We start from the raw sequence: 25,871 nt of genomic DNA, 5'->3' as shown, positions 1-25,871 counted from the left end.
ACACACTATTGGTGGGAGGACATTTTCCCCCCTCAAATAATAACCCAATGGTCAGATCCCCACCCCCACCCCTACCAATACCTGTTTCCCAGGAGGCCTATTCTGGCTCTGGGGCTGGGATGGAATTCTGGTGGCCTGGAAGGAATTTAGGCTTGCTGGAACAGTGATGTAAACACAGGGAAGGTGTGTGTGGCTGCAATGAGCTTTTGGTTGATTCTTAAACATTCAGTGGTCTCACCACTCTACATGAATTTAGTGAAGGCAACCGCTCTCAGAGTAACAAAGCCGACCACAGTGCCAAGTAAGTCTCTTGTCAACTGACAGTGGCCACAGCCCTATGAGTGTGGACATGTAGCACTTGGAAACATAACATAAAATTCAGGCTCATCGCTTTAAAAAAAAAACAGCTAGTTTCAACTCACTTCCTAGAACCTGCTGTGTTCCATTATTTGGTTTTTACATGGGTTACACTGACTCTATCATTATAATCCGAGTCCTGGAGACTTCAAAGGGAATTAGGATCAATGAGTATTTTATGAAATTTGACCTTAAGTGTGATTTTTTTACAAAGTACAATATAGACATCAAAGCAATTAGTTTTTCATTTTCTTCTGTCTATGGGTAGACGTGAGGCTAATTCACAGAGACAGTGTATCATTTTACTAATACATTATTTATTCTAACTATACGTAGAATACCAAATATATTTTGGGTAGCAAAAAATATATATATCCTCTTCTCACTCTCCTAAGGACACTTTCTGGCCTATGGCAGAAAGGGGACCCACCATGGAGGGCTCAGGAACCCTTGGGAGAGTCTTGCTGGAATTAGCAGGTGCCAAAAGGAATGGAAAGGCTTGGTTTCCTCAAATTGAAATCACTTTGGTCCTGGCGACACTGAAGATTACAGGGTAAGAAAACTCAGGTAGTGAGCTAGGGACATTACAAGTACATTTTCCCTCTCACCTCTTCTTCAATCAGTGTTTATTAGTAACCAAGTTAGGGGTGGAGGAGGCAAAAATCAAATAGCAGGAAATTATGTCTTTTGACTGACTCTTTTTTCCCCTTCTGAATTGTCCTGGAGGATGAGTTGAGAAATAGATCATCAATGGGCTATTGGTCAGAAGGAGGAGGGAGAGTCTGTCTAAATTGTCTGATAGGAATTCACATGCTATCATTAGATTAGAAAGGCTATAGTAAAAAGAAAGAGAGAAATAGAGCATTGGGAAATGTGAGTTACAGCCTCTAATTCATATCTGGTAACTCGCTGTTTTGTGATGGAATATTTAGAGACAGAGACCTTGGCTAAGACCATCTGGCCTCACCATAGGTGAAATCAGTGCTTTTCTAACTTCCAGCGGAGAGTCATAAGCCTTCAGGAATCAAGGGAAAATGCCCTTGTTTTGGGGGTGAGCTCTTATTGGGGTTTTCTTCTGCCCATGCCGAGGTGTCTTGGGGTGCTACACGTAGTCATACTTGGAAGGATGAGATTGTACTTCGTCCTCTGTGCGGGCACCCCCCTCATATATCTTCTTGTTTTTGGTGTTGGGCCCAAAGCCAGTGCTGGCCTTGAAGCCTCCGGTCTTGTAGGCGACATTGTGGCCCGAGGCATGATAAGACACAGCTTTGTAGCTGAAAGAAAAAGAAACATTTCATGACCATAGATGTATTTGGCAGGAGGACTAAGCACCTTATTTACCCTGGGATGCCTCAGGTTTAGCACCAAAAGTCCAGTGTCCCAGGAAACCCTTAGGCCTGGGCAGACTGAGAGAACTGGGCACTCTAGGTTTTGGGACACTGGTTCTTGGCCTCTGCAATGGAGCAGAATTTCTTGCTTTGTAGTAGAGCTGGTAGTTACTACTACTGAGTTCCGTCTGTTAATCAATTAAAGTGAAGCTGAACCCAGACCAATATCCAGGGGAACATGGATATGTCAAGGAATCACAGAATTCGTGAGCTGGAAGGAACCTCCATGCAGCCCGTCTCCTCTAATTGGCTCAGCTTATGGATGCAGTAACAGAGGCGCAGAGAGGGCAAATGATAGGCTAGCGATCCAGGTCTTCCCACTCTGGGCCCATTTATGGAGTTACAGCAAGGTTTCTCAGCAGCAGTGCTACTGGCATTTGGGATGTATGCTTTTTCTTCTGAGGGCCTGCCTGTGCACTGTAGGATGATTGGCAGCATCCCTGGCCTCCACCCACTAGATGCCAGTATCATCTATCCCCCCACACCAACATCGTAACAATCAAAGTGTCTTCATATGTTGCCCCCAGCTGAGGCCATTGAGTTACAGAACACTGGAGCCAGGGGGAACCCAGAGATGGTTTTTTTGCCTGCAAGTAGGATCACACACCTAAATCTGCTCAGATGGAAATATTCCTGTTCTGTTTTTTCTGTTCCTGATAAAAGAGAAGGTTCATTCTCAACAATGTTATTCCATATGCCCAGACTGATCATCCTGGCTACAAATGATATGTTAAAATGGAGTCGGATCAAACGTCTGATTACATGAGGATGGAGAAAACTCACGTGGTTTCCTCGGGCGCCAGGCCCCGGCAGGCGATGCACATCATCACGCCTCCAATTAGCGTGAGGCCTCCAGCGACCCAGCCCACGAACAGAGCCGAACCAAAGGTGTACCTGCGTGGGGAAATGATGGCTGTGGATGTTGTCGACTCAGCTCTCTAGGTTCAACCCACTGCGCTTGGCCATGCCCGTCCTCTCCGTTTCCCTTATCCCCTGAACACATCCGCCTTCGGGCATAGCCAGCTGACCAGGGGCCCTGGAGAACAGCATTGGGACTGAAGCTAATCAGAAAAGCAGCAGGGGGATTCTGGGACCTCTTAGATCACTGAGGCATATGGTTAATTATAAATCTTTAATCTCAGAGAAATATCTCAGGAAATCTCCTTTCCCTCCCTATCACCAAAGGGAAGTGTCTTGACAGTTTAATCAGAGAAGTTTGAGAGAATCAGTCTCAAGTTATCATTTCTGAAGGAATTTTGGTCCCTTGAGTTCTTACTGTGGGCCAAGAGGCATTCATCTCACTTACCTCAAGTAACCCTGGCAACCATCTGTGCAGGTAGGAGTACTATCTTCATAAAGAACTAAATTGATGTGACCATTTTACAGATGAGGAAACTGAGGCTCTGAGAGGTTAATTAACTTTTCAAAGGACCCAGGAAGAACATGGCATTGCCAGGATTCAAGTGCAGGTCACCCTGCTTCCATAAACCTCACTATTAATCATTAAACTTTACTGTCCTTTGTGCATGAGAAATGAGTCTCCTTCCTCAACTTAGACACTCTTGATCAAGGTTAGCAAACTTATACACCTATCTGGGACAAGTAAGAAGCTTAAATGGGCAAAGTGGGCTGGGTGTAATAGAGTAACTTTCTTAATTCTATTATATGGGGGGCATAACCATAAACTATGATAAATGACCTCAGAGTCAGGCATTTGAGAGTGGTAGGGACTGTGGCAACCTGGAGAGTGTGAGCCCCAATTAAAAGGGCAACTGCCTCTCAGCTACAGAGATTGTTGCCATATGAGGGTGAGGGCCCAGTACTGCCAGATTTCTTTTTTTTTTTATAAGGAGATGAAAAAAACAGGTGCGTGCATGTGTGTGAAATCTCTGTACAATGTTGCTCTGCCCAGGTCCCCTCTGTCCATTTAGCCATTTCTGTGTCTTTCTTCCAGCTCTTGTGTTCTTTTGCCTTTACCTGCTGGTCCCTGGGACTCTCCTTGGAGTTTTGGCTTCGGTTCAGTCACTGGAGCCACTTTCCCCACATGCACAGAGGCTGGCTGGAGCTGAGATATGCAAGACCCCACAGTTCCCTAGGACCAGGCTGAGTCCAGGACTTCATCTGAGATCACCCCCTTCTCTGTCCTGCTTGCCCCACTCCCTAACCTATCTCCCCATCCTTAATAAATCACTCAACACGGATCCTCAGGATCTGTTTCTGAGCAACCCAACCTGAGACAATTCTAATTTTTAAAAGTGGGTGATAATTCAGCTTATAAAATGAGATGTGTAGGCTAATACAAAACACCTTTCAGGCTGTGTACAGAGCAAGGGCAGACAGTTTGTAGCTCCGGCCCAGGACTTAGTTTCTGCCAGTATTACACTCAATGGCAGAGGCCAACCAGAATCCTCTGGTCTCAAATTTAGGACTGAAGTTGCCTGTCCAAGGGACAGGGGCAGGCTCTAGGGAGAAGGTGTAAGAGGGTGGTGGCGTGCATTAGCTCTGGGTATCAGGTAGGTGGTAGGTAGCTCCTCTGGGCAGGGACAATGACACTAGGCACATAGAAACTATAGACAAGGTGGGCTTTTCTGATTTGCCTGTAGCAGAGGAGCTTTCTAGGACATGGGACTTTCTATGATAATACTGGGTAAGTCCCAGGCAAACCAGGATGAGTCAGTCAGCTTACTCCTAAGTTGCTCTTGTAACCAAGAGAACGTGAGGGGATCATGGAGGTGGATGATGGCATCTATAGGGATAACTTCCTTCCCATTCTTGAAGCAAAGGGGGGACATGGATGGGGACAGGAGTTTCAGGGAGCCAGAGAGTAGATGGGCTCATCATGTCCTTGTACCCTGTCTGCATCCCAGGATAATGTGGCTACACTTAGTTATAATATTTACATTGCACTCTCAGAACAAGCTCTTTCTCCTTTGCTGCTCCTTCTTGCTATGAGACATGTCCCTTTGAAGTGGCTAAATGAAGACACATTTCAGAATTGCTTTTTCATCTTTTAAAAGTCCTGCCCTCCTTCAGATATGAAATTATAGCAGGGTTTCATGTTCTTCTGCTACACCGTAACCTCCATGAGAACGGGACTTTGTGTTTAGCCCCAGCACTCAGAACAGTTCCTGGCCCACAGTAGGTTCTCAATACATTTGTAGAATCAATAAATTAATGAACGAGAGAAAGAGTCAAGAGGAATGAGAATGAAACATTACTTTTCTCACCGACACTGCATCTTGCTCATTTCCATTCAAGCTTTTACCTATCCCTCGCCAGGTTCCCACCATGGTCTGGAGATGTGGGTTGATGTTCATTTACATGCCTCGGTTACTAGTGCCTGTTTCATGGCCACCACAGTGGGGCCTGTGTAAGAGTGTTAGATAAAGATCGTGAACTGTCGCTGTATTTCAATGCAAATGTCAGATCAGCCTCAAGTCATATCACCAAGGATATTTCACTGAAATGAAGGTTATGAATTTACAGATCATTGTTGACTTATGATATGGCATGGTTGGGTCTGATAAATTTTTGCTATTTCAGGCACCAGCAGTCACATTCGGCATATGTGTTTGATGGGATTTCTACAACAATAATCACCATGGAATCCTGAGACCTAGATTAGGAGGTTACCTGGTTTGAACAGTCTGCACCATCCCACCCATGCCGGAGTACATGTTAGCTGTAGACATCCAGAAGTTAGTCACCAGCATGTTGGCAAACACAGACACTCCAGCGATTGCACAGAGACCTGTGGACCAAGAGTAAGACAGCTCCAGAGTCAGCTTTAAAGTCATCGTAATGTTTCTGAGGCAATGTATACTTAAATGAGTTTAGGTGAACAGGCTACAGAACATTCCATTCCTATAACAGACAGTTAATCCAAGCATTGATTATTGAATTCCCACTGTGTACTAGACATTGTGCTAGGTACTTAGACTCACTTATCTCTCTAGTTGTGAAAGGATTTGTATATGTGCAGAAAGAGATTTTCCATGCATTTTGGGACCAATGGTTAATAGTACAAATATTTGGGGGCCTGGTTCTTTGACAATGTTAAGAACTCCTCCTGTAAAATAATTTTCTTAGAATCTTAGCAAAATAATATGCCTTTAGGGGTTGTGTCACATGACTACTTTAGGGTTGAGAACCTCTTATAATGAGACTGGGTGGCAGCTAAGAGGGACCTTAGCACTTATGATACTTCTGTAGAGTGCAAGTGGGCCGTAATCTCAGTTATTGAATCCCAGTGTGAAAAGCTCTGAACTATGTCTAAGCCATGCTCAGTAGGGAGAAGCTGTGTTTCCTTTGCCAGGATGATTTTACTTTGACATTCTCAGAAGCATGTTTGACAGCAGGAGCCCCAGGCTCCTAGTTTACCTGAGATAATGAACATGATTCCGGAGGTCAGTGTCATGTTGGCTTTGGCGGAGTCCTCCATGGTGCCAATGCGGATGCACTTCAGGGCAAAGATGGACACCAGGAGGCCAATGGCACCCAGGACAATGCCCACAATCATCAGGGCTCGCACCGCCTGCAGCATGGCTGTGGGGCAAGGGGCAAGGGGCAAGACAAGCAGACAGACAGGATCATCTCAACATGATTGATCAGGCTCTGGTTTAATAAAACCAAGCAACCACAACCAACGAGCACTGAACTTCCGAGAAATAGCAAGTCCATAAACCATGATGTGAACCTTGTTATTGTCAAGGGATGTGGAATTGTGGGAATTGCAGAACCATCACTTACAATCCTCTGATTGATGAAGGGCATGCATGCAATGCCTGTAGAATGAGAAAATTATGGACAGTTGGAGCTAGGAGGGCCCATGGAATTTATCTATTTCATTTCTTCATTTTAAAGCTTCATATTCTGAGGATCTGGAAAGGGGAAATGGGGTGACTAAGGTGACATTAAAAATTATTGATAGACCTTATAGTAAAACTGGGTTGCTTTGACTTCTACCCCAACCATCTGTTTTCTCTAGTCTTTCCATGTGGACTCAATGTTTCATATAGTTGTGTCCACTTTAGGAAAACCCAGTATTCATTTATAGCATATTAGGAAGCAAGGTCACTAAGTGATATAGTAAGGGCACTGTATTTCTGCCTCTTTCCAAAGGGACTACTAAGGTCATGGCAAGCTATAGGTTTTGGGCACATATAAAAAAGATACTATATCAATCTCAGGACTTTCAACATGACCATGGTTTACCAGCAGTTTCCTTTCCAGGATCAATGGAAGTTGTAGGTCTTGCTGAGACTCTCCTACAGTGACCTCCCCTTCAGATATGCCCCAAGTGGTTTCTAAGGTGTCCTTAGAGTGCAGTGACTGACCTCAACAGTTTTCTGTTGAGCCCCATGACTAGGCACGAGATGGCAGTAATCAAGAGGGCAGACATGGTCTTTGCCCTCATGAAGCTTCCAGCGAAGTGGGAAAGACAGTCAGTAAACATGCCCACTGCAAGCATAATGAATCTTACAGAAGGAAGGAAAATGAGTCCTTGGCATCTCCCAGAGGGAAAGGCCCCTAGCATGGGGAGTTCTAATAGAGCAGGACTGAAGAGCTGTGTGGAGCAAAGCAGAATGCTCCATCCAACTCTAGTTGTCATAGCAATTGCTACTTTTGATTGAAAGCTATTAAAGGCTTTTTCAGACATTAAAAAACTTACCCCCTACACACAAAAACTTCCTGCAAAGTGAGTAATAGCATTATCTCTATTTTATAATTTAAGAAACTGAAACTCAGAGGTTAAGTAACCTGCCCAAGGACACATAGCAAGAGAAAAGCAGAGCTGGGGTCAAACCCAGAACTGTCTCAAAATGGTTACTTTCTCATCATAATGCACTGCTTTGAGGCACCTTATCCTGGAATATCCGGCAGAGGTCTGGCTGCAGTCAAGGTACAGGGATCTGTATGCTCCTAAAAGAATGTATCCTCCGAACTTGGAGACTTGGCCATAAAATGCCATCCTCTGAGATAGATGCTAAAAATGTATAAAGGAATATTCTCCAAAAGTTATCTCAGGGAATAACCTGTCCCAGGAGATTATTTATAAATGTGACTCTAGAGACAAGGGAGCCCTGGGAGGGAATTCTCTCCAATCTCTTTGGGAAGATTTCCATCTCAAGTATGGGCAATACCAGTGGAGCTGCCAGCTATTCACTCTAAGGTATGTATCACAAAGCAATTTGTTAAGATGGAAGAATTGGCAATCAATGAAATATATTGAAAAAGGATAGGTAGATCATGCAGAATTCATTAAAGAGCCTTCTGCAGTGTCTGAGGAATGGAGGCCCCTTTTCACCAGGTATCCCCCTGTGTAGCTACTCTGGTTCTGTGCCACTGGCCTCTATTCACCAGGTTCTGATTCTCTTCTCTCTAAAGAAACTTCTGATTTTAACTTTGCTTCTCTCCTGGGAAGAGAATTCTGCAAGTAGCCATTATCAGCCTTGGTCCTATTAGCAACTATATTTCCAGAGCAGATGTGTTGATTTATGGTGTGGATCAATCCTCTGGGATCTGACCATTCATTCCTGGGAGAATTGATAACAGTATCATCTTGGTCTTGCAGCTGAATTCTGATGCTAAAGCCATGGTAACCCCATTAAGGCAAAGAGAACTAACAAGGTCCTTGGAGTGGTCCCTAAATTCATTCTTAATAGAGGAGGGCTCTAGCATGTCACCTCCCAAGCCTTGCCTGATGGCTTTGCTGGACCCATAGGATACTGGTAATAAACACTTTGTCCATTCCTTCATTGGTCAATGCAAGCATGTGTCACCTACTTGTGTATTCATTTACATCTTTCTGTATTTACCCAGTACATGTTGGTGTACTCTCATAGCCAAAAACATATTTATGTGCTCAACCAATCAACCACCCAACTAGCTAACCCACCAAACAAACAGTAATTAACCAAGTAGTATAAAAGATGTTCCTTTCTTATGCTATCAAAAATTACACTTATCTCTCAGACTCTTGGCAAGAATGGGGTCATTGAATCTATTTGGACTGAGTGATTCTAATATTTGTTCCTGAAAATGTAACATGTGTGTACTGTGGCTATGGCTGAGGTATGTGACCTTCCCTGACACTGTTGGATGAGAAGGGATGGCAATGCTGGCAGGTGGGAAAGCACCGTGGTTTTGCCTGATGTGGAGAGTTGCTTCTGGTGTGCCACAGGAGCCCCTAGGTACTGGAGCCCTGGCCAACTTGTCCCAGTCAGCCTTTGTCTTAGGCTCTCAGATGCTCTCCTGTCTCTGCTGGGTCAGGTTTACATGACAAGTACTCATTTCTGTCCTGCTCTTTCTTGATCTCTAGATTTCTGATGAACACTGACACCTGCTTTGAACCAGGGATCCACCCTGACCTTGAGCTCCTTTTCATATCTGGAATATCTTCCTAGCTTACTCTTATCCCTTTCTTTTATCCTGCAGCTAGAAAGACACAATGTTGTTTCATATCTGTGGGACCACTGTCAGAGCCACAACTAGGCCTGGATGGATGGACCAAGGTCTTCCATGCTTTGGAGACCCCTTGGGAGGCTCTTCTGAGAGTAGAAGCTGGGAGGGAGGCAGCTGCCAGGAAGTAGGGGGAAATGTTCTCCATCACTCATTTCTAGACTCTCTCCATGTCTAGTAATGGCCATGGAGATAAATGGTTGTGACCTGAACTTCCTTTCCAGTTAGAAGATTCTACCACCTGGGATTCTAACCCTCTTCCATACACAGTAACCAGAGAAACTGCTTCTAAAGGAGGTAGGTTTCTCTTTTAGCCACTCTGTTTCTTATTTGATATTCTGAACAGAGGCATACGCTTATCAGTTGATAACAGGTGAGTCAACGGGTTCTATAGACTGATTCCCTGCACCAAAGGTGTGACTACAGCACTCTTTCTAATGAACAATGAGGCATTATCAGACATGAAGGGTGGGCAGGATTCAGGGCTGATAGAAGCAAACAGAAAAATGGGAACTCAGTGTTCTCTCCCTTTTGCAAAATTTCTTATTCTTCTGAAATGAACTGATAGGCCAGGTGCCTTCAGGTGTAGTTCCCAAACTGGGCTTCACCTTAGCATCTCCTGGGGGAACTTTTAAAGAAATATTAATGTTTTGGCCCCACTCCTAGAGATTTTCCTTTGTTTAATAACAAAATTTCAGTTGTTTAATTTGGGAAAATAGACTTCAGGAGGGCTCAGAAGGAGATACTGAGAGTGGGGAGTTGAGAGCAAAGAGTTCCTAGTGGCTGACATCACTGAGCTTGCTAAGGGTGGGGGTGGGGTTGATGAGACAGCAAGTCACCAGGAGCTAAAAGCCAGGGAGGGGAGAGGACCCATACCTTCAGGTATAGCTTGGCCTCAGATTGGAGGTAGAAAGAATTGGTGGAGGAGTCCAAAGGAGGGTAGGCCAGAGGAGGGAAGTCTGAGGTCAGACCTCAGAGGCAAGGCCCTTCAGAGCAAGGCAAAAGGCCTAGGTTTTCCATAGATCCCAGGAAACCAATATGAAGGTTTTTTGTGTCCTGTGAAATTCTACAGAATGATGCGATGCCAGGTAAGTTGTTGGGCAAGTCATTTAACCTCACTGAAGCTTCATTCCCTCAACTCTAGAGTAGGATAGAGATATCTCTTGCATAGAGATGTTGTGAGGATCAGATGCTACTTGGCACCAGCACAGAACTAAGTCAGGCTCCATAAATATCAGTTCCCTTCCCTTCGCTAAAAAGAATTTACCTCTCTCCAACCCCTCATGACTTTGTACTAACTATGTACAAACCTGAATCCTCTCACATGGTGACAAAACATGGTTGAGGATTTGAAAACGCCATGGGTGAGGGAGTGTGAAGGGCAAGAAAGGAAAAAGATTTGAGAAAAAAGGAAAAGAAAATCCTGAACCAAGGAAGGAAGAAAGATCAGGGAAAATGGACTCAGGATCGTCTGGCAGTGGACAGGGGAGGTGATGGGTGAGGCAGTGTAGGTGACTTTCATCCTCACTGCCCTTCCTTTTCACCCTAAGGTGGGGTCCAACTGTACAACTCTGACAATGGGTGTCCCCACCATGAAATGATGCCCCTCTAGTGACTAGTCCGTGCTAGGGCATGATGCTTTGTGGGTGGCTTCCCCACTATCAAAGGAACAACTTTCACAACCAGAAGCTGAGGAAGCATCCTGATTCCTAGGTCTACATAGCTTTGATCATTGAGAAATCGAGGCAAGCAGCCTCATTTTTATACCTATGATACAGGTCCTCATGGGCTTTGTAGATGTGTTCTCAGTTCTCTGTGGGATTTCCTTCAATGTACAATAGTGTGTACACATTTAGATGTTTGTCTACATATTTAAAAAAGCTAAAGCTTTTTTTTCTTTTGAAGAATGGAAATGTAGCTTGACCAAAAGCCAAGAGGCTCCCCCAGATCTTATTTCAACTTTATAACTGAGTTATAATCATCTTACCTCCTAGGGCCAGTTTCTTCCACCAGACACTAGGGAAAGACAAGCTGGTTTCACAGGATCATGAGCATTAGATTTTATGTGAAACTGTCAGCCAATCTTAAGATGAAGCAAACAAGACAGCTCCTTTAGAGAGGATACTTAAGAAGAGCAGCTTCATAATTTTTTCCCTGAAGGATTTTTGCTTTAGATCTTATGGAATTGTTCTCTGCGTTAAATGTGGTTTCATTAAAATCCATTCCTATGTGTGTAAATATGATTGACAGGTTGATGGGAAACTCCCTAGCTCTCCAGTGGTTGTGGCTTTTTCACATTGGGGTGGGACGGGGGAGATGTAGCCAGTTGTATGAAAAAAATCACAACCCTCGGGGCCTGCAAAGAGTCTGAGAGCCTGTGACCTGCTCAGAACAGAGGTGGAATGCGGGATGGAAGGGAAAGAGAGAAAAAGCCGACTGTAAATAATCTTTACTTTGGGTATTTGGATTCATAAAATGTGTTTGATTTTGGAGAAGAAAAGGAATCTGAAATATGAAACGTTTGAGAGCTTTGGGTGGTGTAGACATGATGGTAATGATTTAATGACACCAAGAGCTAGAGCTTGTAAATGGGTCACAGAGCACTGTAACACAAATGCCTATAGTGAGGCATTTCCCAGATGGGGAAAGTGTGGTCAAGAGATGTAGGTGGTCAAAAAAAAAAAAAAAAAAGAGATGTAGGCAGTCAAGCTGCGCCCTTGATTCCAACTCACCTGCCTGTAGCTGTTGGGCCTGCCACTGCGCTGAATTCAGTCCAAATATTTGCAAACACATTAGAAAAAGCATTACTTGATTATGATGTCATCGTGGAGCCGTGGACATAAGTTTGCCAGGTTTCTGTGCCTCTTCTTCACCTGCTCATTGACTGACCTTTCCTTTTTCCTTCCACTGTCTCCAGGGAGGGGAAATGGGAATGACACACAAGCCCTCCATTTTTTAAATTTAGAACTCCTAATTGTGCCTGTTAATGATATTGCTATAAATGGCCAAGGCCACTGATGTAACCCCTATTCTTATTGTACTAAAGCCTAGATCAATCTCTTCAATTCTAAAGGTAGCACCTTCTACCTGGAACATAGAAATAGAGCCTGAGCATGGGCAGGGAAAGACACAGGATTGGAAATCTGTCAGCCTTGGGTTCATATCCTGCTTCTGCCATCTTCTATCCATGGAGCTTGGGTATGTTTGTTACCTTGACCCACTGTCTGAGCCTTGGTTTCCATTTTTGTAAAAATAAAGCTAATATACATTTCCCTGTATTGTTGTGAAGATTCAGCTGGAGAGTTGATGTGCAGCCCACTAACTGGTAGCTGTTTTTATTTCTGTATGCTGTCCTTGGAGAACTACATGCTACATTGACTATTTGGAATACAATGAGGGAATCTTGGGCTATAAATTATACAGAGCTGGTAATATACAGGTAAGCCATCCTGCTACCAAAGCCATTTACCTCATTAATATATCTGTAGGTTACACAGTATAGCTAGTTGAATGGAATTAAATTATTCAATGACTGTAAGTTCCAATTAAACATGATACATTTTTATCAGATGAGTGAAAAATTTAGTGAGATTTTGCATGAAAGAGCTTATACATAGGAGGATTAAATAATTGGTAGTGACTATTGTGATAACTGAAGCATTATAAAGGTATCTGTCAAATGCCTTTATAGCACTTTAAAGCTTACTTCTGAGCTGAAGGGTTACTCCTGTGGGGTCTAGGTCAAAACCCCCCGAACCCTTCCATTTCTATCTCCAGGCATTTCACCCAGCTCCTCTGCTTCAAGTCTCTCTTCCTTAGGCCCTTGTCATGCTCAAGCAGATGCTTTCCACAGCCCTGTTTCTGATGGCCATGTCCCCTCCGGGTGCTAGGTCCTGACTGGTTAATGTTGCTCCTTTCATCTCCCTTAGGAGCCCCACAAGTATCCAGAAGACCTCCCTGACCTCATCCCTGGTTACTCCATCTCCTTATGTTCCTGCCTTCGGCTTTTTGAGTTTCTTTTTAATCTTTTCCTCCTGGTAATATTCCACCCATCTCTTACTTCAGCCAGCCACCTCTTAAGTCATCCAACAAATATTTGCATTTTGGAATGCCAGTGTACATTGTAGTCACTCCTGCTGCATGAGAACTGGCTGTTTTAAAATCCAAGCTGTTCTCTGTGGCCACAGATTATAAAATATATAAATTATCCCCTTTTCTGCCAACTCAGTCCCAAGAAATGTCTTTCCTGGCTTTTGGTGGAATACTGTTTCCCTGACCCAGATGGGCAGGAGTGGGGTACACCTTCGTGGTGGCTGCCTGGAGTTCCTCAGCTTTTCTGATTTGTGAGCAGAGTCATGAAGGGGGAATATGCTCGATGTTATCAGAGTGCTCTGAGTTTGGTGCAGAGGCCTGTGGGGTCCCAGTCAATATGGGGATGTGAGGAGGCTTCAGGGAAGAGGTGTATTTGAGCTGGACCTCGCACATGGGAGGATTTATGGAGATGGCAGCTGGGATGGTAGACGGGGGCATTTGGGCAGTGGGAGCAATGGGTATCCAGGACCAAACCCAGAGTGTAGTAAATGGACAGGGAGAGGCATAGGCTGGGAGCAGGCAAACAGAAGGAGACAGGTCAGGGGAGGTAGGCGAGGGATGTAGGACAGCCTCGGTGTCAGGCTGTCATGTCCTCACCTGACTAAGCTGAAAATGGGGAGCCAGGAGAGTTGTTTGGGTTTTGAAATATCTAGGGGGATGAGAATTGAGAACTGGGAGCTGGTAATTGGAAGATTCTGCCCGACCAACCTGCCACAGTCAAAGGAGCAAACACTCCAAAGAGACGAAGGCTAGAAACCAGGTTGAGAAAGGTTGAGAGTGGGAGGTGGTAGAAAAATTTAGCCTTTTAGTTTGGTTGTCAGTGACCCAGGGAGAGACAGAACTTGACAATGACCAGAATCAAGAGAAGATTTTCCAGGGAAGGGCGATATAAGTGTAAGTGGGAGGGGAGATGAAAGGGGCAAAAAGGAGAGGGGCTGATCGGCTGGATGGCCAGACAGGCGTGGGGCCTACCAAGCTCTGGTGGGGAGAGGGAGGGGACCTTGCTCTGCGGAGAGGGGAAACTTCAAGGGGGAGGGGGGAGATTCCCTGGACAAAACAGGAAGGGCAGATGAGGGCGGCAGCAATGGAGTTTGGCCATTTGGGAGAGTGGGAATATTTGGGAGCTCCACGCATGGAAAGATAAAGGGTGAGCAGGAGGTTGTAACGTGTGGGAAGCTGTGTGAGGAGATTATTGGGCATAAGGCCATGGGATGTCGTGCCTTAATTTTGAATATGAGATCTATCTTTTTTCTTCACTTAATAGTTAAAAATTAGGTCTAGCCAGTAGTTCTTTTCTTTTCTTTTCTTTTCCCTTCTTTTCAACACAAGTAGAGCTCCCATAGTATCCAGAATGCAAAGTTCCTATGATCATATTTAGTTCATCTTCAAGGGTGAAAGAATATCACTTTTATAATTATATTCAAATTCTGACATTATTATAATGTAATTATAATTCTATAATCAAAGATTTTTTTATGGATGGACTAAAAATAGGTGAACAAATGAGTTAATCATTTAAAATAAATGATTCATCTTGAATCACTGAAGAATGGTGAATAATTTTTGCCAGCATCTTCGTGGTGCACAGCTCTAATGCTCCGGATGTACTTTGAGTACCGTATATACCTGAGCCCTGAGTGTGAAAGGTTCAAATATTCTCTACCTGACGAGAAATCTATAGTCCAAACAGGGAGGCAAGTTAAGCTGCAGAAACCAAATCATGAAAATGGGAATCAAGTGAAAAATGTTGGGAAGTAGACCATGAGTGCTGCAGGCATTCAAGGAATGGTGAAGCCTGCCCTCCAGTTCAACCCACTTGCCACTTTTCTCCTGATCCAGAAGGACAAGGCGAAGGGAGAGCAAACAAGAACCAAAGTAAGCGGGCCAGGCCATCAAAATGGAGGAAAGTTGAGGTCAGATGGGGTTAGGAGGGAAGCTCAGGACTTCGAGCCCTCCCGGGTTTCATTCAGTGAAGCGTGCATTCACCCACGGTTCCCTGTCCCAACACATTCATGCTTGACGCCTGTGATGGTTACTTTTATGTGTCAGCTTGGCAAAGCTACAGCACACAGTTATATAATTATATTCTGATATACATTGTTTTTTTAGGAGTGCATCCCTGAACTTCTCACCACAAATGCAGAAAAAGACTATAACTTAAAGGCAATATTTTTTTTTAGCACCTACAGAGACTCAACTTTTCAAAGAAAAATTTAATTGAATCGAAAATAAAATGAACTCAACTTTTTCGGCTGTAAGAAAATAGTCATCACCCCACTTCCTCATTCCCATGTATGCGCAGGCGGGAGCAAGCCACATGCACATACACGCACACAGTCAACTTTCCCCTTGAGGGTCACTGGTCTGTCCTGGTGTCAGGAGCAGCCCTTAGAATAGACCCACTCTTTTCACGGCCCGCTTCCTCACGGCCAGTTCCTTTGACTTGAGTGCGAACGCCCTGATTTCCCCCCGATGACTATCGCCCCCTTTCACTCGGAGCCACCTCCTCCTACTCACGCATCATATCCTGAGCCAACCCTGTGCCAAGGTTCCTCCCGGCCGCAGTGAGCGCTCACAGGCGCCCCCTGCCCTCACCTGGCGGGGCCCCCGGGGCCTGCCGGGCACCTACCTGGAAGGCCCAGGATGGTGAAGTAGGGCCGGCATTCGGTGAACCCTGAGCTCTGCTTCACGCAGCTCCTCCAGAGCCCTTCGTACTGGAACACCGAGGTGACCGGGTTGTCGTACAGGTCCTGGGTGCTCCACATGTCCATCCCCGTGGCTGCGATGCAGCCCGCCAGGCCCAGCATGGACAGGAGGAAGCCCACCACTTGGCACGTGGTGGTGGACATGGCTTTGGGCCTCTGGCGCTCTGGCCGCCGCCTTGGGACCAGCTGCCGCCTCCCTCCCGTGGAAGGTGCGGGCCTACCTCGCCCCTGAGAGGAGCTGCTCTGATCAGATGGTTCCCCTCAGCTCTCGGTGTTTGCTCACAGTGTTTTCCTTAGATAGTTCAGTTTCACTCTTGGTTCAAGGGCATTATTTTTTCATTTGTTAGGGAAGCGGCCCCAAGAGGCACTTGTCCTGCTGATCTGCGCAGGCCCAGGTGGTTTGAGAGCAGAGAAGGCTGAGTGGACACCCTCCCCCAAGGCCATGCCGCATCCCGGGCCCTGGCTCTGCCTCCAGCACGCCACCATCTGGGGAAAAAGCCGACCTGTCCACCCCTGAGAACCCCCACAAGCCCTTCCTTTAAGCTCTGCTTATCTCAGGAAACCACTTGGGCTGACCTCACCCCCAGGAATCTCCATCTTAAACCAGACTTTCACATCTTCTCCTCACAACTCAGAAGCCATTTTTCACCTATATTTTTTCATTTTAATCTCACAGAAAAGGGTAGGGCAGTGTTTATTATCACCCCCCCCATATATATTTTTGGAGGGTGAGTCAAGTGAGGTACAGGTAGAGAACCACAGATGCTTGAAATCGGCAAAGGTGGAGCTCCCACCTCCACTTCCTCTCTGGTGCTCTTTCTCCATTTCCGCAGGGAGAGCCAGGGGTGCACTAAGTTGTCCCCACTTTTGTGAACAGGAAGTAAAATCCTAGAGACATGCTCTTGGTTCACAGGTATTGGAACTGGGATGAAAAGACGTGAAGCATCCTGTTGACCTGCATGTCATGCTTTCACTCATGCCACAGGAACCACGGGGAAGACCACATGGCAGTCACAGAAGGTTCCACAAAGGCCAAATGAGGGACCCAGGCTAGCCGGACCCTGACCTGGTTACTGAGAGACCTAGGATCTGCTCCTGACACTGTCACTAACACATGGTGTGCTGGGTGATTTGGGGCAAACTGCTCAGCTCCTGCAGGTCACAGTGTAACATGGGGATTAAACGAAGACACTTCAAAGCCCCTTCACATCTTACATACTGTCTTCTACATTTTGCAAAAAAATTTTCACTGCAATTGATAAAAGTATCTGGAATGATATAATCACACAAAAGAGAGACTTGGCCAGAGATTGGCCTTTGCATTTTGTCTACACAATTTGATTTTGTTAGAGAATTAATCGAGCTATGTGTCTTGCCTCTGAATTCAGATACATTTTAATTAGAACTTCTCTAAATCTGAATTTCAAGGCCCTGAAACACACACACACACACACACACACACACACACACACACACACACAGGCCTCAATCTCTAACCTGTACACGTTCTCCAGGAAACAAGCCTGAGCATCTGGACATTTCAATGTTATCTTGGGTGCACCCAGCCACTGCTCTTACAGCTTCATTCCCAGCAAACACAGAAAGCAAATATGAAAGTCTCCTTCCTAATTTGAATGGAGCCAGCACTTCCCTTGACTGCACACCTTGCTTTAGGTTCTGTGATCAGGGTTAGAATGAAGTATGAGGCAGAAAACCCCAAAGAAGAGAGTAAACAAGAGACTTAAGGTGATCAATAGTGTCAGTGGCTCTATATTCCCTGAACTGAGCTACTAGGCCAAGTCTAAAACGTGGTCTCTGCTGGTGGACAAGGATGGGTGAATTAGCTTGGAAAATGTTGGAATAATTCAGGAATGATTCTGTCATTGTTTCTGAGGGCAAAGTCCATTTTACTCTTATTGCAACCAAGACACAGGCTTTTTATTCATAAAGAGATCTATAAGACTTTGTTTCAAGTTGTTCATTTTATGACATTTTTCTAATAACCCCCCAATACATTGACTATAATACCACCAAAATAATAAACTGATAATGGAAAATTAAAAAAAAATAGGTTATTACAGGTTATCTTTCTCACTACCATTTCCTTATGCAAATGTTTTTATGCAAAATTTCAAGAGAGGGAAAATATTATTCAGGTATAATGAATTAAGCTTTCTTTCTTGTTTGAAATGGTGACAGTGACTTTATTTTTTGGAAGAAGGAAAAGTTAATTTTAAATAATAGTCACCTCTACCCAGGCAGAATACTGAATGAGTAGAGAGAAATTGTAAGTCTACAGACTTTTTCATGTGAAATAAATATTGACATGTTTTAAAACATCTGGAAGATGGGATTTTTCTTTTCCTGGTGAGTTTCTGTGCTCTGAAGTGAGTGGGCCACTGCCCAGCTGTCACTGCGAAAGAGTGAGTGGAGTTTACAGGGGAAAAGCTGGCTTCCTTATTCATGGCAATAGGTTTTAAAAATATATATATTAAATGTATCTCTAACAATACTGATAATTCATGATTATAATAATATATAATAATAATTTATGTTCTGATTCTTTTTAACAACATTGTAATAATGTTGGTGCAACTTGGTTTAATCACCTTTAAAATGGAGCAAAATGTTTTGCTGACTTCTTAGGGAAAATCATCCCTGTATTCAGGGTTACATATGGTTCTGGCAGTAACATTTCAAGTTATAAATTTCCAGGAGCTTATATTATTTTATTGATAATAGAGAAGACATTTCCACCACCTTCGCTTTACCACTTTTTAGGAATATAAATATAAAAACCTGTATGGTGATTAAGCAAAAATCGTGGTTAACTGGCAATATAAAATACAATATGAGAGGAGTAAAATTAGCATATTAGTAAGAAAAATAATTGATGCATCTATTAATTTTAAAAGTCTATTACCACATTGTACAGGGTGGGGCAAAAGTAGGTTTACAGTTGTTCATTAAAAAATGCAATAACTAAATAACTAATAAAAGAATAAACTCTGTGTTTTGCATACTCACAGCTATAAACCTCCTTTTGTCCCACCCTGTTTACCCCTAGTTTCTGATTTCATTTTTCGGTGCTCATAATAGAAAATTTGGAAGTAGCGATAATTTTAACTAATCACTCATAATCTTAAATCCTAGACAAAATATTTGGAATACTTCCTTTCTATCCATTCTCTGTAAAGAATTTTTACCTGATTAAGAGGTTATACCATTTGATGTTTCACTTTTTTCACTTAATTGCATACATGGGCAATTGAAGCTCTTTGTATACATCATTTAATATATTTAATATTAAACATTTAATTTGATATGAGCAAAATAGTATTTTAATAGGAGCCTACTAGTATTCCATTACACAGAAGTGCTATTATTCACCTAAACATCATCTATTCCTTCTAAAATTTATTTTTTTAAAAAATTTTTTTCAATTACAGTTGACCTTCAATATTATATTATTTTCAGGAATACAGCATAGTGGTTAGACATTCATATAACTTATGACATGATCCCCCTAGAATCTGGGACCAGGCAGAAAGGGGCCTGGAGATGGATTCACAGTCCCCAATTCAGGAAGGGGAATCTTGGGGCTAAAAGAGGAAGTGGCTAAAGCCTGGGCCTCCTGAGTTCTGGTACTGTGTGTGATTGAGATTCAGTGCCATTCTTACATAGAAGTTATTTTAAAAATGTGCCCGTTGGGGAGAATTGGGCACCAACCAGTTAGGGGAACAGGGATCCTGACAGCTCCAGAAAGCTCCTGTCCCTAAGGTTCCTGCAGTCCTGCTCTGACCTTGGTGGTAGGACTGTTGTTTCTGCCTCCACAGCAGTCCCTCGGTGGTGCCCCAGGCAGAGGCCCAGTGTCCCCCACCAGCCTGCCAGTTCCAGCCCTTACCTGGCAGCCCCAGCATGGTGAAGTAGCCTCGGCACTCAGTGAAGCCAGAGCTCTCTCGGACACAGGAGCGCCACAGCCCTTGGTAGTTGAACACAGCTGTCACCGGGTTGTTGTACAAATCCTGGGTGCTCCACTGATCCATGCAGGTGGCACCAATGATGCCCCCAATCCCGATCAGGGAAACCACAAACCCCAAGCCCTGGCAGGCGGTCACGGCCATGGTGGGCTGCAGCGCTGGCACAGAACACCGCACGACAGAAGGACAACACAGCTCTGAGGCTGTTGAGTGTAGCGATGGAGTTTTCTCGGAAAGGCTGGTACGCACGTCACCAATGGGTCATGAAATGAAGGAGGGGACTCAACAGTGCCACCTGGGCTCACCCTGCTCCTTTATCTACTTACCTGAGATAATTTCCACAACATGGTACCAAGACCCACTTGTTTTCCACCATATGTACACTCTCCTCACTGTTTACCTTTTGAGGGAGTTTCTTTCCTGATTAGCCAGGTTTCCTTCTGTAGAGGGTAAAGCAAGTGAGGAGGGAGCTGCCTGGCAGGCCCGGCAGGTAGGCCAGGCAGGGCCTCCAGGAGCTAAGCCACGAAATACTTGGAGATACAAGGGCTTCATCCTGTGGCCCTCCCAAGGTGCCACTGCTGCTTTAATTTAAAATTTAGTTACCACTTGTTATGAGGCAGGATGAAATACTTGTTAATCTCTGTAGTTGTGTTCTGTAGAGTCACCAGGAACACTAAATGAGCAAATACTAAATCACTGCCCCTAGGGGAAACACAGGGTTAGGTTCCTGCAAGCCTCTGCTCACATTTTCATCAACTGATCAATAAATAATCTTGTTTTATGTGTGCTTCTGTTTAAAGATACCCTATTTAATACTTATTGTTGATTTATTAACATTGAACTAGTGGCCAACAGTACTTCAACTCAGGCCTGAATGAAGGTTATCTAACACATGCTTTTCTCTATAAGGCACATAATAGCCTTTTTGGGCTTGGAAACACTAGACAGCATTTCAGCACTTGGATTTGGGACCATTTTATTTTATTTTTATTTTTTTAACCCTCACCTGAGGATATTTTTTCCATTGCTTTTCTGAGAGAGTAGAAGGGGACTGGAAGAGAGAGAGAGAGAAACATCGATGAGAGTGACACATCAATTGGTGGCCTCCGGCAGGCACCCTGACCGGGGCTAGGGACTGAGCCTGCAACTGAGGTCCGTGCCCTTGGCCCTTATCGAACCAGACACCCTTCAGTCCATGGGCCCACGCTCTGGCTACTGAGCCAAACCGGCTAGGGCTAGGGACCATTTTAAATACAGAAATTTATTTCACAGAACTGTGAAAAACATAGCACTAAATATATTGTGAGAAGGAATCCCGGTCAAAGTAGAGCTGAAACAAGAGGGAGGAACCTCACCTGTTCTCTTCAGCTGAGAGCATGCACCTCCAGCAGCTCAAATTTTTCCATGTCAAATATCTCACCTGTCAAATAATAATTGAAGAAGAGTTTTGAGTATTGATTTTGGGGTTAAATTAATTTTTTGAGTAGATAAATTTGCAAACATGAATCCGCAAATAATCAGCTGTAGTTATTTGATGGAACTGAGTAGCTAACGGAGTCCAGCTATCTGCAGCTTCCGTGGCTTCGATCCCGGGCCCTGGGGCTAGAGCCTGCGTTAGCCCCCACTCCACTGCTGCCCAGCCGTGTGGGACAACGCCTAAGTCACTTACCCTCTCTGGGCCTCACTGTCTTCATCTGTAAAATGTGATGATAACCGTTTTACCTTCCTGGATTGTTTTGTAGATCAAATGTGATTATTCATGTGAAATGCTATGCACTGCACGTGGAGCAATATACTCAGAAAATAATAGCAAATACAGTCAGTCCTCTGGATTTGTGGGTCCCAGATCTACGGATTCCATCAACCTCGAATGGAAAATACTCGAAAAGGAAAAAGTTACGTGTTGCTGATGTGTACTATATGGTTAGGCTTTTGGTGGTTGTGTCTGTACTGAACATGCACTGACTTTTCTCTTGCTTTTATTTCCTGAACAATACAGTTAATGACTATTTACATAACATTTGCATTGTATTAGGTGTTATAAGTAATCTAGAGATGGTTTAAAGTATATGGGAGGATGTGCATAGGTTATATGCAAATACTATGCCATTTTTTTACAAGGGACTTGAGCAACCATGGAGTTTGGTATCCAGTATTTCATACCAATGAATGGCTGAATTATTAGGGTAGACTGGTAGTGATATAATAAAAAGCTTTTGTGATTGACTGATCGGTCTCACATTCTTTTTCTTCACATAGATCAGGAACTAAACCCCAACTTCTCGCACAAACTGTCTCTAGTTATAAAGAAGCTTTAAAAATTTTTGAGGGCGTGTCCAAATATTATTCTACCTACTTTGAACCTGGATTCAAGTTTTAACTCTTTTTACCAACTCAGAGAACTATATTATACATTGTTGGCTAATACCTCTGTGCCTCAGTTTTCCCATTTTTATAGTAAAGGGTTTGGAATATCTCAGAATGTCATAATTCTAAAAATGAGGAAACCTTTTGTGATATTGTCAGGAAGACTAAAATGCCATGTAGATAAAAAGTGTGTGTGCGCGTCCATGGCCGTCTGTGCTGCTCTGGTTTATAAGGTGGAGGGAAGTGCCTGCCCATTTCTTTCTTCTTCTTTGGGTCATTTACTAGAATCTCTTAGAGCATTGGGGAGCATAATTTGAAAACCACTGGACACGATTCCTTTAATAATTGATTCAACAATTCATACCATGAAGGAATGGACTAGAAAATTCAGCTCACTGGCCCAGGGAGAAAACAAGGAAGCTTGTTAGGCTTAGTCTGACGGGGCCCCTATATGGAAAAAAGAAAAAGTCTTTGGAGAACATATGACCATGGGCCTCTGTTTCATATGTAACTGGGGTTTGACTTTACACATCCCACATCATGGGCCTCACCCTCCCACACGAAGAAAATAGCATTAAAAGATGATGCCAGGCCGATAACACATCTAGAAAGACTGGCAGAGGCAACTGCAAAACCCTCAATGCAGGTCAGATAAGATTTCTACATGTAAGTCTCTGTCACACTTGAGTTCAAAATTCCAAAGAAAATCATTTGCAAAAGGGAAATATTTGCAAAAATATTTTTATCCAAAAAACATTTTGGACAAAGGATTCTTATCCAAAATAGGCAATCCTAAGAAGCCCTGGTCAGGGGCTCAGTTGGTTAAAGCATCGTGCCGAGCACCAAAGGATTGTGGCTTTGATTCCCAGTCAGGGCACATGCCTAGGTTGAGGGTTTGATCCCTGGTGGGGCACCTATGGGCACCTATGGGAAGCAGCTGATCCATATTTCTCTCACATCGATGTTTCTCTCTCTCTCTCTAAAACCAAAACCAAAACAAAACAATAAAAACATATCCTCAGGTGAGGATTAAAAAATAACTTGCTCGGCTGGGCGTGGCTCAGCTGTTTAGCGTCGACCTAGGATCCAGGCGATCGGGGTTGGATTCCCGGTCAGGGCACAGGCCCGGGTTGCGGGCTTGATCCCCAGTCAGGGGCGTGCAGGAGGCAGCCGATCAATGACTCTCTCATCACTGATGTTTTTCTCTCTCTCCCTCTCCTTTCCTCTCTCTGAAATCAATAAAGATATATTTTTTTTAAAAATAACTAAAGCATAAGAAAATGAACAACCTGATTAAAAATTAATAAACTATCTGAACAGTACTACATCAAAGAAAATATACAGATGTCAAATAAGCACCTAAAAAATGCTCAACATCATATGTTCCTAGGAAATTATAACTTAAAACAAGATACTACTACATACTTATTAGAATGGCTAAAATTCAAAACACTAACACAGAATTCTGACAAAGATGTGGAGCAACAGGAGCTCTCATTCATTGCTGAGTGGGATGCAAAACGGTATGGCCACTGTAGAAGAGAGTTTGGCAGTTTCTTACAAACCAAACAAACTCTTACCATATGATCCAGCAGTCACGCTGCTTGATATGTACTCAAATAAGTTGGAAATTTATGTCCACACAAATACCTGCACACAAATGTTTATAAAAGCTTTATTAATAATTGCCAAAATTTGGAATTAACCAAGATGTCCTTCAGAAGGTGAATGGATAAACTTTGGTACATGTAGACAATGGAATATTATTCAGCACTAAAAGGAAATGAGCTATCAAGTTGTTAAAAGACATGGAGGAAGCTTAAATGCATATTACTAAGTGAAAGAGGCCAACCTGAGAAGGCTACGTATTGTATGATTCCAAGTACATGACCTTCTGAAAAAAGCATAACTATGGAGGCAGTAAGAAAGATCAGTGGTTGCCAGGGGCTCAAGGCTCTGGAGAGACGGGAGATTTTTAGGGCAGTGAAACTACTCTGTATGATACTATAACATGTGAATATATGTCGTTATACATTTATCAAAACCCACTGAATGTACAACACCAAGAGTGAACCCTAATGTAAGCTATGAACTTTGATAATAATGTGACAGTGTAGTTCATTGATTGTAATAGATGTACCACTCTAGTGCTGGATGTTGATAGTGTCAGAGGCTATGCATGTGTGGGGGTTAGGGGTATATGGGAACTCTGTACTTTTCATTCAATGTTACTGTGAACCTAAAATTGCTTTAAAAAATAAAGTCTTTTTTTTAAAGGCTGAATTCCATATTTGGGTTGATACCTGGGAGGAGATAGAACAGCTCTGGAAGGGCAGAGCAGAGTTAGAATCAGAGGTGGCCATGAAAATGTAAAATTCTGGGGAATTCTGAGAAATCTTGGAGTAAGAAGTGGGCTTTCCCAAGGTGTGGCAGGAGGACTCAAAACCACCTCATTTAGATCTTCAGGGACGGGGAACTCCTAGGGAAAATCTCAGTTAGGTGATAAACAGGAGCAGGAGTCATATCTTGGTGATGTGCTCAGCCATGGGGAGGTCTAAAGTCAGGGCACACATTCAGACTCCCAGCACTGGGGTAATCGTGAAGCCTGAAATGGGAAGAGAGATTTCTGACTCAAGAATGCCCTTCAGGGACTGCAAGACTTCTCCTTGAAGCTCTGCCACTCTGGCTGCCAGATGTACACCTTAGCCCTGTGCCCAAGGGAGTACTCCTGTATCTAACCTTCTGTCTACATGGTCAGTGGTCAAGGATTCTTGGGAAACTTCCAGGAATTTTTATTTTATTTTATTATTTTATTTTACTTTGTTTTATTTTATTTTTTTTACCAATCTGGGAATCAGAAGCAAAGCAGGCTCAATATGTACGATAACATGAAGGCGCTTATGTCCTAACTCTGGCATTGTTGTGAGATTTTACTTACACCATTTTATAAAACTGGGTCTCTGTTTCTCAGAGAAATGAAGAATATTTCTTAATCACTGTACAGAAAATATTCTGAAAAACAAAAGGTTGATTACCACTATGTCCAGAGGCCCCCAAGCACTGAATGTGAGCTCTGCAAAAACAAATTCAGATTTCCAGAAGTGAGAGAGCCAACCTGCTCCTTCCAGGTGAAATGTCCATCCCAGATGCTGTAGGAGAAACTCAGCAGGTTCTCAACATGAGCTCATGCTGCCAAGTCAGATATGACTCAGAAAAATGACCATTGAAACCTGAATTTCAGCCTAATGTGGGCGTTTCAGGGACAGGATTCAGCCCCGTAGTGAGTCATTTCCATTTAGTTTGGCTTGTGGGAGGAACACGATCATGCTCTCCTGACTGTGGACAGGGGTATGAGTGATTCAGGTACCCCACCCCATTCCAGTCTCAGGAGTGCATTTGAAAGCCGATAAGCTCGGCCCACCAAAATACTGCCCAGCATTCATTGGCTTTTTAGACCTGGCTTGTTTTGAGTCTCAGTTTGAGTGTCTAATAGTGTATCAATTTTTAATAAAAGATAAGCC

At 43.7% G+C, this 25,871-nt stretch overlaps 1 protein-coding gene across 2 annotated transcripts; it reads right to left on the bottom strand.

Annotated features, from left to right (window-relative positions):
* Positions 1–1,459: 1,459 nt before the first annotated feature.
* Positions 1,460–20,127, bottom strand: CLDN18 (claudin 18). Of its 2 annotated transcripts, none has more exons than XM_016224332.2 (5): positions 19,908–20,127; positions 6,126–6,290; positions 5,379–5,496; positions 2,529–2,639; positions 1,460–1,631 (listed from the first exon to the last, which is right to left on the bottom strand). In XM_016224332.2, the coding sequence occupies exons 1-5, from the start codon at positions 20,125–20,127 to the stop codon at positions 1,460–1,462; spliced, it is 786 nt and encodes a 261-aa protein (XP_016079818.2). The 2 variants fall into 2 exon arrangements, with proteins under 2 accessions (XP_016079818.2, XP_016079817.2); XM_016224331.2 differs by lacking the exon at positions 19,908–20,127 and adding an exon at positions 15,928–16,147.
* Positions 20,128–25,871: the final 5,744 nt, after the last annotated feature.

Source organism: Miniopterus natalensis, chromosome 15, assembly GCF_054644295.1.
Source record: "Miniopterus natalensis isolate mMinNat1 chromosome 15, mMinNat1.hap1, whole genome shotgun sequence".
Taxonomy (NCBI): domain Eukaryota; kingdom Metazoa; phylum Chordata; class Mammalia; order Chiroptera; family Miniopteridae; genus Miniopterus; species Miniopterus natalensis.
Note: the sequence above shows the minus strand (reverse complement) of the source record. Positions and strands in the feature narration are given on the sequence as shown.